The 13,373-nt window shown below is 46.8% G+C and overlaps 1 protein-coding gene across 6 annotated transcripts; it reads right to left on the bottom strand.

The window, feature by feature from the left end:
* Window positions 1–4,400: 4,400 nt before the first annotated feature.
* Window positions 4,401–12,580, bottom strand: LOC123159203 (uncharacterized). 6 transcript variants are annotated; one of them, XM_044577031.1, is made up of 4 exons: window positions 12,437–12,580; window positions 11,566–11,807; window positions 5,021–11,464; window positions 4,401–4,830 (listed from the first exon to the last, which is right to left on the bottom strand). In XM_044577031.1, the coding sequence occupies exon 3, from the start codon at window positions 8,399–8,401 to the stop codon at window positions 7,121–7,123; it is 1,281 nt and encodes a 426-aa protein (XP_044432966.1). In that variant the 5' UTR covers window positions 8,402–11,464; window positions 11,566–11,807; window positions 12,437–12,580; the 3' UTR covers window positions 4,401–4,830; window positions 5,021–7,120. The 6 variants fall into 6 exon arrangements, with proteins under 6 accessions (XP_044432966.1, XP_044432963.1, XP_044432965.1 ...); XM_044577028.1 differs by having other exon boundaries at window positions 5,021–11,453; XM_044577030.1 differs by having other exon boundaries at window positions 5,021–11,453; window positions 11,566–11,756; window positions 12,437–12,577.
* Between the last annotated feature and the right edge of the window lie 793 nt (window positions 12,581–13,373).

The raw sequence follows: 13,373 nt of genomic DNA, 5'->3' as shown, positions 1-13,373 counted from the left end.
GCCCTTGCAGATAGGCGCTTTTTAGAGAAGCCAAAAGAATACCGTTATGGCAAACGTCTCAACTCTCAATGGAGACCGGTGGGATCCCAGGTCAAAGCCAACAACCCCGGGTACCTCTTGTAGCCATGATCTTTTTGATAACTCACAAGAACTACATATAATATGCATGGTTTGCGAGTGCAGCTAGTTGCTCATGCAATAACATGCATGCACTTGGAAGTAAAACTCAAGGACCAATTTTTACGAATGCTGGAGGAAACTGTGGCTCTAGTTCGTTGGTCCCCTGCCTCCGCTGCTGATTATGCTTATATAATGTAATATATTTCCTTGTTGGAAGCTTCTATGGAAACCAACAAACTCTATCCCATAAGCCGAGGAAGCCAAATATTTCGCTGAGGCAGTCGATTTCCGGAATATACGGTTAGGGCGCGAGAGAAGGATCTAAATGTGCACTTTGGAATTATAAAGGCTGGCAAACTAGTGGAGTTGGTTTAGAGTTGAAAGGGTACTTCTAGTTTCGGCCTTCGGGGATTTTCTACCTTAGTACTCCATCCAAGTTAGTGACTTCCAAGATATGCTTATATACAAACTTTTATACATTGACTTTGAATGTCATTTTAATTATTCAGATTGAAAATCTGAAAATCATATGTGTAGATTCATCTCAAATACTATTCCTAGAATTTTACAATTTCTTGGTTATTATGCATATATTACAATAGAAATTACTTGTCAAAATTACCTCTTGAAGACCATGTAAGTATTAAAAATGTCAATTTTCTATACTGAGGTAGTCATGAGCAAGGCAATCCTATATTCCTTTGGATCTTTTTGCCAAAGAGCAAAGAGTAAACGGTACATGCACCCTGCATTTCTTTCCATTTCTTCATGTAGAGAGAGAGACAGAGAGGGGGGTGGGCCAACAATAAATAAATAAAAGATATATGCATGCGGTCTTATTGTACGGCATCATAAGTGAGCACCATTTATAAAGGCCTTTCTTGTAAAATATCTCATAAAATGGATTCTTAGTGATCACAAGATAAATTACTTAATACTTTGGGCCTATGTGCGCGTGCATGTGTGTAGATGGTGGAGGACCAATCGAGTGTCTATGTTCTCTCTCTCCCTGGTGGAGGAGTTCACAAGGGTTCTCTCTTCACTAGTTGTTAGTAACAAAACAATGCAAGAAGGAAGCAATGCTACCTTGAAAATAGGAGTAGGAGACATCCGGGAGTGAACGGTTAGTATAAAGAGGAGGTTATGTAGTGAGATGCAGTGGTGGAGCTACGTGTGGGCCAACCCGTGCCATGGCCCGCCAAGCTCGGTAGCATCTCTCTAACAAGATAGCTAGCCCATGGGCCATGAAACAGTAGCTAGTGGCAATCACTTAGGATGCGTTTGGTTGAAGGTGTTGTATGAATGGGTTGGGACCGTTTAATTTTTTTGGGATTGAACCATTCAATTCATGTGTTTGGCTGAATATAAGTGGTGAGCTAATTATTTAGGACGGGACCACCAGTCATGCTCACATAGTCATGCATGCAAAGGGCGGCCATTTGATTCGACCGATTTGGTTGGGTGGAACGGTTCAGCATCTTCATGGCATATTCTCTTTTTTTGGCTCGAACCATTCATGTGCTTTATAACCAAACATGTCTATTTTCTGAATGATCCCAACCCATTCATGACCGCCCTTGCAACCAAACGCACCCTTATAGCCTGGCCCGTCTACCCCGCCTAGGCTTTTGGTCCAAGCTCCGCCACTGGTGAGATGTTTACTTCGTCAGCGTAACACCATTCCCTGACTATAGAGCGAAGTGTCCAATCTTGTGCGGTTAAGCTAGGCATAATGTTTGGAAATACCATTTAGCATTAGCACTCTCTCTTGATTTCAAACTAATAGCAAAATCTCTCATATGTTCCTTTACTGTTCATGGTAATTTTCTTCTGGCTATAGTCTTGAGAAGTGCGTTGTTCATGCGATTGCCTTGTTGCAGATGCTCTAAATTGGGTAGAGTGACAACAATTTGGTTCAGGGAGACTAGTATCGTAGGAAATATTTGTTGATCAGGCAAAAGAGGAGGCGATGACTAGGTCTACACCGCAAACATCTGTGCTTTGAGTGCTGGAATTTTGTCTATTTGGGCCTAGCCCAATAGTAATTTCAGAAATTCCTAATAAATCCTAGAGGCTCACGCAGCCCATTCGTGCAAGGCAAGAGGTGGAACTAAATTTAGTCCCACCTTGTTAGTTTAGAGGAAGTTGAACCTCTTTATAAGGGAGGCTCCTTCCCCACTTGTATGAGCATGAGAACAAGAGGGACATCCACGCGCGCTCCTCCGCCGTCCGCCTCGCCTCGCCTCGCCTCAGGTCGGGACAGTAGGCCTCCGAGACCGCACCTTTTGAGTCCTGTACGGATGGGTGATAAGGTTTTTGGGGAGCGCTCAGCGCGACTATTGGCTGCTTCATCACGGACGATCCGGTCGCCGACGACTACTTCCCTGACGTCGACGACATGGAGGACACCGACCCCAAGTCCAGTGCCTCTGCTCCTGCTACTGTCACGTACCTGCTATACTGTCTGCTTTAGATATGTTTAGTTATGGTTCATATATGAACATGTTGTTTATCTTCTCTTTGTCAAATTGCATGGCTTGTTTTATCACTGCTACACTAGTCATGCTTTGTCTAGTATTTCTGTTAATAAAATCACTCGGTAAATTGCTCATATTTCCAACATCGAGTCCAAACTAGGATAACAAGTAATTGATTGTCAACTACGGAGTACATGATTGCCTCATTTTAATTTGATAATATCGTGACACACGTCGTACTAAAATATTACCTCTGTTCGAAAACAAGTGACGTTGTTTTAGTTAGTAAACATGGATGATAGACGCTGTGGCAGCGATGATTTACCTAGATTATTCTAAGTAATGCTAATTGGCTGATTTAATCAGAACTGAGGAATGAAAATTGGATCTTTTCTAATCACGTGAATACAAAGTTTGATCCAATGTGGAATTAAGAGCGTAGATTAAACTTGTGTTTGGAGACGCCATCAAGTCGTTGTCGATGAACAAACACACGTAGCTGTGTAGTAGTTCTGGCCTCCAGCGCCTCGCCGGATGATGGATGGATCTTCACGTCAATTAGCGACACCTCTAGATTGGTTTTAAAGTAATTTTTTAAGGCAGGTGACTAATGCTAATGCTATGGACTGATCGTATGTGAGCCTGCCCCCTTGTTTATAATGTGTCGGGTTTGACCGTGGGACCAAACCATAATTAGAGTAATTGAGCCCCCAATCATGGGCATGATTGATTAATTACCTTTTAATTTGCATTAATCCTGAAATTAATTAATAGGTCAACCTTGACTTAAGGTAATTAACATTTAACCATTTGATTACCTAATAATTCTAACAAGAGAGAGATTAGAAGAGTCTGGACCAACAATAAATAAATAAAAGAGATATATAGCATGTGGTCTTGCTGTATGGCATTGTAAATGAGCAATATTTATATGAACATTTCTTGTAAAATATCTCATGAAATTTACTTTTATTGACTACATGCAGTATATATTACTTGACACCCTCGGCTTTCATGTACATATATGGAGGACCAATTGACTGTGTATGTTCTCTCGCTCCCTAGTCGAGGAGCTTCGCAGGGGTTCTCCCGCACCAGTTGTTAGCAACAACACAATTTAAGGAGGCAATGCTACCTTAAGAATGGGAGTAGGACTAGGAGACATGCGGGAGTGAACGGTTAGTGCATAGCAAGAACATTGTACAAGTATGATTGGTCCACCGATGAAATACCATTCCCCGACTACAGATCGAAGTGTCAAATCTTGTGCGGCTAAGACATAACTAACAGGATGGGCGCTCAGCGCCACATGGTCTTCCTGTGCGTGCGTGTGATCCTCTCTACTTGTTGCATGATTGATTTGACTAACGGATTCTTGTTCACTAGTAGTATGTTCGTGTGTTGGGGTTTGTATTTTGCGTAAACTTCTACATGTCTTATTTTTCCCGTGCCTTTTTGTTGGCTGGCAATGAATTTTTGGATCATGTATCTTATTGGTCTATGGAAATAGTTAGAAGTTAGAGACAACACATCATTCAGGTGGACTGGTCCAAAAATCTAACCTGAGCTACAAACTGTAGCAAATAACTACATAATACTTGTACCAAAGATGGACATATTAACAAGACAAACACAATAATTTCAAATTTTCCATCTCTTTAGTCTATGCTATAAAAATTAAACTTTCATAATCTATACATCCATGAATGGCCACACATAGACCCTCTTGTGAGCCACACCATATAAGTTACTTGCCCTCATGACACATTTGTTTAAAGCAAGCAACATTATTCTTTGCTGATTTTCTCGGGACATCCGTAACATAGGGTATTACTACCACAACAATGTCGACAATGGGCATCTTAGTGAAGCAAACATAAGAATCCCAAATATCTCATCTCCTTAGTCTACGCTATGAAGTTTAAGCTTGATCTATACACCACATGAATGGATTACATTCAAACCTTGTTGTGAGCCACAACATCTAAATAGCTTGCCGACATGACACCTTTTTTGAGCAACCAACATTATTCCCTACTAATTTCCTCGAAACATCAAGAGCCTAGGGCATTGCCACGACAACATTGTGTTTCTGAAAGATGCTCATAACACCCTTCTTTTCATGAAATCTCGTCAGTTGATACATTTACATCAAGCTCTTCTCGTCAATCTTTTGATTTGGTGAAGTTCTTAAGTACCCGATTGAAGCACGGATGGGCATCACCTTATTCATCTAAGAACAATAACAACATTTCTCTTGAGTAATTCAGATTTTTTTATTGTGATCTAAAAAAGAATACTCCCTCCATTCCATAATACTTGTCATGGTTTTATTCAAATTTGAACTAAAACTAGGACAAGTAATATTGAATGGAGGGAGTGCAACATTATGATTTAAGCTGTAGAAATTTCTTATAACTTACCATGTCATGCATAAACCATCCATATTGTAGATAATAATTGTCTCGCCACTCTCAATGGGTGCACCTGAATTCCATAGTTGGCGTTGCTAATGAAGGGCTGCTCTGGATTCCTTAATTGGTGTTACAAATGAAGAGCTACATAGCAGTCTCCCTCGGAAAAGAAAAGAAAAGAAAACAATGTAATTATTGGAATGAATGTAAACAATGGAAGTCTCACTCACAAAAATTCCTATGATTCAAGTGGGTAGTAAGTAGTGACATAAACAAAAGTGCTATCATAGTGTGATATCTCCATCCACAGTTATATGACCCGTTGATGTTAATGTTCCATTGTATCTAGGGATGCGGGCGCACACGTCCGCCATGTCCATAGGAATCACTATTGTTTTAATTATTGTGCTAATATAGAATTGAACAATACGGACATATGCGAACGTGGCAGACATGTCCGAGTGCATCCTTGATTGTGTTTTGCTTATCTTTATCAAGAAAAAAAGTTAACCGCTCAAGATGCTCTTCCGATGCTAGTGCAGTTTATGTCGTACCCGAAATTCGATAAGATTTGTTCTGATGTTGAAGCTCGATTGTTGAAACCAATGGAATGCCTTGTTTCCTGTGGTACGTAAGCGTCTATGCGATTTTACCAATCTGGCCACATTTTGTTTTGAAGATTCGAGGACCTTGGTTGAAAAGGACACGAGAGAGGGAAAGATAGTATTATGTGACATTGCAGGAATTAGGTAATTTGCCATCTCCGAAACACAGGCAACAAAGACCTGAAAACAGACAGCAAAGTGTACTTCATCATCAACTTTTCATCAGCTACACGTCAAAGATCAGCCAAACTACGACTTTGCCGTCAGCCGATTAATAATACTCTCCCCGTTCGAAAATAATTGTCATCAAAATAGATAAAAAAAATGTATCTAAAACCAAAATACGTCTAGATACATTCTTTTTATTTATTTTGATGACAAATATTTGTGGACTGAGGGAGTAGATGGTAAAGAAAAGCATCTTTACCGCCGCCCAAATACATCCTTTGTCGTCAACCTCATCAAATCACACACGACAAAGATTTTGGGTAAATATTAAGAAAACAGCGTCCGACGAGCAGTGTGTCTGGAGTCCTGCATACAGCGAGCAACGTATCCGGCGAGCAGCGCGAGCAGTGTGGCCGGCGTCCTGCGTACAACGAGCAGTGTGCCAGAGCAGCAGCGGACGGCGGCGGCCATGGCCGGAGCAGCAACGGAGCTCGAAGAGCACGAGGAGCAAGGCAGCTCCAGAGAGAGGAAGAAGAGCGGCGGGCAGAGCAAAGGGAGGTAGGGAGAGAGGAAGATGGGTGACGGGGGAGAGGAAGAAGGGCGCCGTCGTGGCGGAGCGGTGGCCTGACGTGAGTTCGCCGGAGCTCACTCGCGGAAGGAAGGAAGAAGGGCGCGAGCGGCGAGTGGCAGAGCGGTGGCTGAAGCGGCCGTGGCTTCCTGGGCGAGAAACAGAGGGAGGGAGGTCGTGTTGCGTCACAGAGAGATAAGAGCATCTCCGGCCGTTCGGCCTCCCAGGACGCCCAAAAAACAGGCCTGGAAGTGAGCCGGCGCTAGATCGAGTCTTGAGGTTCGTTTTTTCTCAGCCACGCGTCCAGGCGCCGTCCCCCAAGGCGCTTCATATTCAAAAACTATCATTCCCGCTCAAAGAAACAACAAACCGGCGATCATCGCAATAGTTCGGTGACTCGGTGCCACAGTTCGGCGATCAAAATAAAAGGACACGCAGTAGTTCGGCGTACAAAAAAGGAAGGGCGCAGAAGGAGTACATCAAGCGTCGAGGTAAACCTCCGGCGGCGTAGTCGTCGGCGTACGGGGGCTGGGAGGAATCGGTGCGGCTTCCGGGCTGTTCTGCGTGTCCTCTGTGCTGCTGGGCGCGGCGTAGGCATCGTCGGTGGGGCTGGGCGTCGCGGAGTCGGAGACATCGTCAGCCCTGGTCTCGTCGTCATCAGCCGCCGGGCTGGGCGGCGGCGGCGGCGTCGCCGGTATCTGGTTCAGGATGAGGCCGCGCTCGGCCAAGAACCACGCCTTGAGCTTCTCGTCGCCGCTCTGGAGCATGTCAGCGCCGCCCATCAAGAAGGCGAGGTCGTTGTTTCTCTTCTTGGCGTCTTGGGCTTTGAGTTTCGCGGCGGCGTTGGCGCGGAGCAAGTCGAGTTTGACGGCGCTGTTCGTCATCAAAACTGCCCACCTCGCCTCTGTTTTCTCCTCCCGCTCGGCGGCCCTGGTTTTTGCGTCGGCGATGCAGTGCTCGATGGACTCTTGCACGCGCACGACAGCTGTCTCGGCGTATTTCGCCTTCTTGACACCTTTGTTGTCGTCCGGGCGTCCATCGGTCGCGCCCGCTGTCGGCGCGTCCGGCTTGTACGTCTCTTTGGCCTTGGCGAGGGTGCGCCGAACGGCCGCCCATTTCTCGCACTTGTCGATCCGCTTGAAGACGTGGAGGTACTTGAAGTCTGCGTCGCTGTTGTCGTCGCGGAACATGGCAAACATGCGCAGCAGCTGCGCCGAGAAAGAACGTCAGTCGGCGGCACCAGAGCGCGCGCCAGAACAAGCCCAGGGCGCGCATAAGGCGAAAAGAGCGCGCGTGCGGCGAAAGGCAGCAACATGACCGGCGTGCGATACCTGATCCTCGACGCTGGTGCCGCTCTCCGGGTGAGCCGCGACTTCCTCGACTATCCCATGCCATTTGTTGCACGCCGTTTGGATGAGCGACCAATGGTTCGACATACCCTTCAAACTTCATGTGCATGCCTTTGAAGTAGGGGTCGATGAGCTTCCGCTCATCGAACTCGGCCTTGATGTGGTCCCAATACGTCTCGATGATCTGATTCGTGCCGGTGGCCGGGTCGAGGCAGACGACCTTCCACGCTACGGCGAGGCACTCTTCTTCCTTGGATGCCCATTTGATGCGTGGCTCGCCGGGCTTGGCCGCCTTCTTCTTCTTATTATTCTTGATTTTCCTCGTCGGCGCCGGCTCCTCCTCCTCTTCCTCCTCCTCCTCCGGCTCTTCCTCGCCGTAGTCGAGCTCGTCGTCCATGTCGGCGAGGTCCTGCGTAGCGAACCCGGGGGAAGCGCCTGCCGCAGCCGAGCCGGCTGCGATGATGTCCTTCATGTCGGCCTCCGTCGCGTCGGCGCCGCCGAGATGTGACGAGGAAGAGGCTTGTGAGTAGAGGCCTCGACGGACAGGCGGCGTCAGTGAGGCTGCGTAGTCCGGCGGCGAGTACGTGTATGGCGGGTACTGCACGCTGGTGAACCCTGGTGAGGGTGTGCGTTGGACGGGGCGCCCCATGGGGGAAGGTGATGTTGGGGTTGAAGCCGCCATGAGCGTCCCCGTCAGCATAGCTCGGCGACGGCGTGCTCCATGGGTGCGGCGACGATGAGAACCCGTCCGGAGAGCCGACGCTTTGCTGGCTCCAGGCCACGCACGGATGCCCGGGTGGATTCATCATCGCCGCGCGCGCCACCTCCGCTTGTTCGGCCGCCGCACGCACCGCCTCCGCTTGTTCGGCCACTGCGCGCTCCGCAGCCGCTTTGTTCCGGGCCTTCTTGGCCCTGTTGCGTCTGTCGGCGGTGACGGCCTCCCAACGCTCCACGTCCGCCTTCCACTCAGCGTTGGTCATGCCGGGGGGCTTGGACAGCGGAGCCCTAGGCTTCCTTTGCTTCGGCGAGGCGGCGGCAGCGGGATCCGTCGCGACGCGCGGCATCACGTATTTCTTCGGCGGCATGGCGGGCGGAACGGCAGGGTGGAGCTGGGGTTTGGCGGGAGGAATGGAGAAGATGAGAGGGGAGCGGGAGGAAACGGCGGGAAAAAGTCTTCCAGTCGCTGACAGAGCGGCCCCATGCCGCTTTTCGCTTCCGCCGGCGCGCCCAGGCGACACCCGGGCGCTTGGGTTCGGGGCAGGATCGCCGGCTCTGGATTTCGCCCAAACCGGTGCTAAACGAGATCCTGGGGCGCGACTGGGCCGATTTTTGGCCACCGGCGCTAAAAATTCACCTGGGGACCTGTTGGGGCCGCGGCTGGAGATGCTCTAAGAGAGAGATCGTGGTGGGGTGGATAAGGGAGAAAGAGAGTGGTGGGGGTGGCTTCGCGCGGGTGGATTGGATGATGCCACATCATCAGCTGATCGATTCGTCTGTTGTGTTTTCTCTTTGTCGTATTTGTTTTTTTACAGACGGTAGAGAGAGCTCTTTGTGGTCTGTAAAGAAATACATACTTTACTGTCTGTGTTTTTTACACACGGTAGAGAGAGCTCTTTGTGGTCTGTATAGAAATACATACTTTACTGTCTGTGTTTTTTACACACGGAAAAGTGAGCTATTTGCCATCTGTACAGAAAAAGAGATGGCAAAGCATGTCTTTACCGTCTTTGATTCTTTACAAATGGTGAAGTGGTCTTTGCCGTTAGCCCTAACAAAAAGCTGGCGACAAAGAGCTCCACCCAGGGTAAATTGGCTGATTCCTGTAGTGGACCAGTCTCTCGAAAGTTCCGGGCTCGCCAGCGAGGCTCGGCGGGCCTTTGCTCAGTCATCGTCAGGTGGCCGGCCTACGGAAAGCCAAGGTCGCAAAAATCTCGGTCGTCTAGCACCTCGTGTGACTACACTTGCCCAGCCTCTCGAGGCTTCTAGTTCTCTACCTTTTTAACCCCAGGAGAGGAGCTTGGCTCTGCTAAAAAAAGAGCCTGGATCCCTACTTCATTTCCTACTGTCGCGTCTCCGTTCAAAAAGTGTCGGCGTCCTTTGGTTTCTAGCAATTTCGGCTTAGAGAACATCGCTTGAAAACAGGGATACTAAAGGATAATTGGTTTGATGTCAACATTTCCCATTGCAAGTAATTGGCAATATTAAAAGTCGCCAACAACTGACAATTTCTTTTGAGCTTGGTAAACATGGTAATCAACCAAGCACTACTATCACAGGAAGCATGTGCTAATCGGGTGAAGTGGATGTTCTAACAGTAGACCATCAATGATCCAAAGTATACTCAGAAATTGACAAATCTATGCAGAAAATCCTACACTGACTGTTGCTAAAAGCTTATGGAGATATATGAACGTGTTTTATGTTTTGTTATTATTTGAGCTTGAGTCTTGCATACAAATAGACATAACATGTGACTCTTCTCTTATTTGGTCATTCTTACTCAAAGTAATCCTTCCAACAATGGTTCCATACTAGAAGCTTACGCGCGCTTTGCCGTGCGGCTGGCATAGGCACGATATGACTCCACACATTGTTTTCATAAGATTTTCCATGTAATAAATTACATTACAATCCAGATAATGTGGATATAGACACAATATACAAATCTCTTTCTCCCATTGAAAACACATTATTTAATTTTAGATGATAATCGTTTCTTTAGGTAGAAGGATCCTTGCTCTAAGTAGACTGAAAAGGATGAACCTCTAGTTACATTAACTAAACCATACGCCCCCTAGCTTTGTCCTAAACCTTCATGTGAACCATGAAATTATTTTCTGAAATAAATAAAGTGTGTCATGATGGTTTTGCCTATAAGCGCAATACAAAGGATGGTTTATAGTCAAAGCATAAAGATCACTACCCATGAGAATATCTCAAATGTCCAAAAGACAAATGATCTCATTGCTTAACTTCCGTAACATGTCGGAAGTTTAAGCGTTTTAAGTACTCTTCGTTTATCTTACAGAGTAATATAATTACTCATTGTAAGTAATGTCAGTACATTATAGTTAACATATATAACTCAATTCTCCACAAGTTTATAATGCTTTTTTCAGTAGGAGCTGATGAAGTGTCAAAACAAAAACTGGAGTTGATTTACCTCAAAAATTAAAAGACATGCACACAACCTTTTGCATGGATGTGCTTACACCTAAATAATGTGAAACGAAGGTATGTAGGAAAACCAAAGTCAGGACTTGAGGTATGACTGGATCCTGAGCAGCATCAGCACACAACATAGCATACTAAATCTCAGTTTCTGAGTTGCCCGTGCAAAATTGCCCAATCAGAACACACAACAGAGGCTACACAGCATAGACACATAGCAGAGCAGCATCAACCCGCAGCAAGATAAATGGCTCTAAACTTGCATGCAATAGAGCAGCATCAGCACACATCACACAAAGGTGAGCAACATTCGCATGACTATCGATGCAGCTCCCACACCACAACCGCGCGGGCAACAACACCATCGCTTTATCCCATGCCGACCACCATGATAGTTTCAGCAACTGATTAATATTGCAGTGAGATGCCAACTTATCAATGAGTATGTAAGAGAAATCTATACCAGAATGTGAGACTTCTCCTGCTCGATTGAGACCAAGAACTTCTTGTCGTGGGATCATCCGTCTTGGTGCTCTTACTGTTGAAGGCCTCACATAGGCATATCATCTTTATATCTCTATCTACAAGTCAACTTTTTCACATTTATGAGAAGCAAAACTGGCATTACAGGTTAGAGTTAACGTTTAATTAATCCTTGAGCAAATTTCTTGTGGGATGTGCAAGGACATGTACCTTGTAGAGGTCGATGAGCAGGTCATCGAGTGACTCCTGGGCCTGCCTGGAGTGGAGGTGCCTGAACGACCTGATGGCTTATATTGCCTCCTCGTTGTGGTGCCGCTGCTTCATCACCACTTCCATGTTCATGAGCATGTTGTCCACCTTGTCGCCAGAGTTGATCGCCTTCCAGAATAACACTCATCATCCTTCTCCATGATTCGATCAATCCAAGTCGTTTCACCCAAGTCAGCAATTTACTGGTGCAGGGAAGTTGCTAGAAAAATATTAATTCCTATTCAACTATTAACCATGAATTGTATTGTGAGAGTTTAATTTGCTGCAGTTAGAATATAATCAATCACTACAAATACACTTTGACTTCACGCCATGGACCATGATATAACACGGACAACTGATTGACAAACAACGATTCCTTTTTGGCCCTAGAGCAAAGAAGATTTGGCGCAGAGAGCATGAAGGTATCCACATCATTGGGTAACCAGTGCACCGGCCCGACGCGCCTTCGGCTGCGCTTGCACTAGCTACATACCTCCCAGCCCGCCCCTCTTCTACCGTCGGCGGCCGTGCACACGCCGGCCACCACCGCGCGCACCATCATGCGGCTCCTACCACACCATCGCCAGCACCGCCTGCCCTCCTACCCGGTGCCCAGCTCCGGTCAGATTCTGAGCCGGCGCCGATGCCATCTCGCGCAGCCGCCGCCGATGCCATCTCGCGCAGTCGCCGCCGATCAACTTCCCTTGCCACGACGAATCCACCGGTGGTCAAGCATAACCCGCCCGCCGCATCTCCTCAATTTGTTCCCCATCAGTGGATCCTCTCTCACTAGCTATCAATCTAGGAAAAGAAAAGAAGGTAAACAAACCAGGCATGGCAGTGGCGGGAGAGACTAGATCTGTGCGCCGACTGGGGAACGAATTGATGCGTCTCCGCTGCATATGAGAATGGGGGAGAACCGGATGGATAAGTACTGGAGGGGTAACTTTTCGCTTTTCTCACCTAAAATAGTACTCCCTCCATTCGGAATTACTTGTTTCGGATATGGATGTATCTAGAACTAAAATACGTCTAGATACATCCATTTCCGCGACAAGTAATTCCGAACGGAGGGAGTATCTATTAGGGACGGTTTCAGACAACAGTTGGACTTGCTCCACTTCCATTGTTCGTATGACGGTAAGAGAAAGAAATGAAGGAGCAGATGACACGAGGACCAACTAGTGAACCGACACCAAAGAAATAACAGCGGTCACCAACTGACAGGCCGGGACAACAGCGTTTCCACTGGCCAGAGCGCTGAGAGCTCGCTATTTCGAGGGAGCTTAGTAACTAGAGTGATGTATCTGGAGATCCTAACTGGACAACATCAATTGGTAAAGTATATGTATTGCGACTCAAAGCGAGATAAACATACAATGGATTTTAAAATTTTACCATTTAATTTAATATTAAGTCTTGCATGATAAACATACATAGCATCTGGTTCGTGCTTATTTGTGAATTCTGATGTATTATTGTGTTCAATGATTCTGTTTGTTGGCTATCACTAGTAAAAAAACAGGGCTTTGGTCCAAGCTAGATAAGGGCATTAATCCTGGTTTTCTTACGAACCGGGACGAAAGGGTGCATCAGTCCCTTTTGTGAGGCCAGGGCACCGGCCGCGCCTCGGGATCCATTGGTCCTGGTTCTTCTGGCCCCTTTTGTCCCGGTTCCAGACACGAACCGGAACCAATGGGCCTCGCTCCTGGTGCAGCACCTTTAGTCACAGTTGGTGGCCAGAACCGGGACTAAAGGTCAGTCTT

Source organism: Triticum aestivum, chromosome 7B, assembly GCF_018294505.1.
Source record: "Triticum aestivum cultivar Chinese Spring chromosome 7B, IWGSC CS RefSeq v2.1, whole genome shotgun sequence".
Classification (NCBI taxonomy): Eukaryota; Viridiplantae; Streptophyta; class Magnoliopsida; order Poales; family Poaceae; genus Triticum; species Triticum aestivum.
Note: the sequence above shows the minus strand (reverse complement) of the source record. Positions and strands in the feature narration are given on the sequence as shown.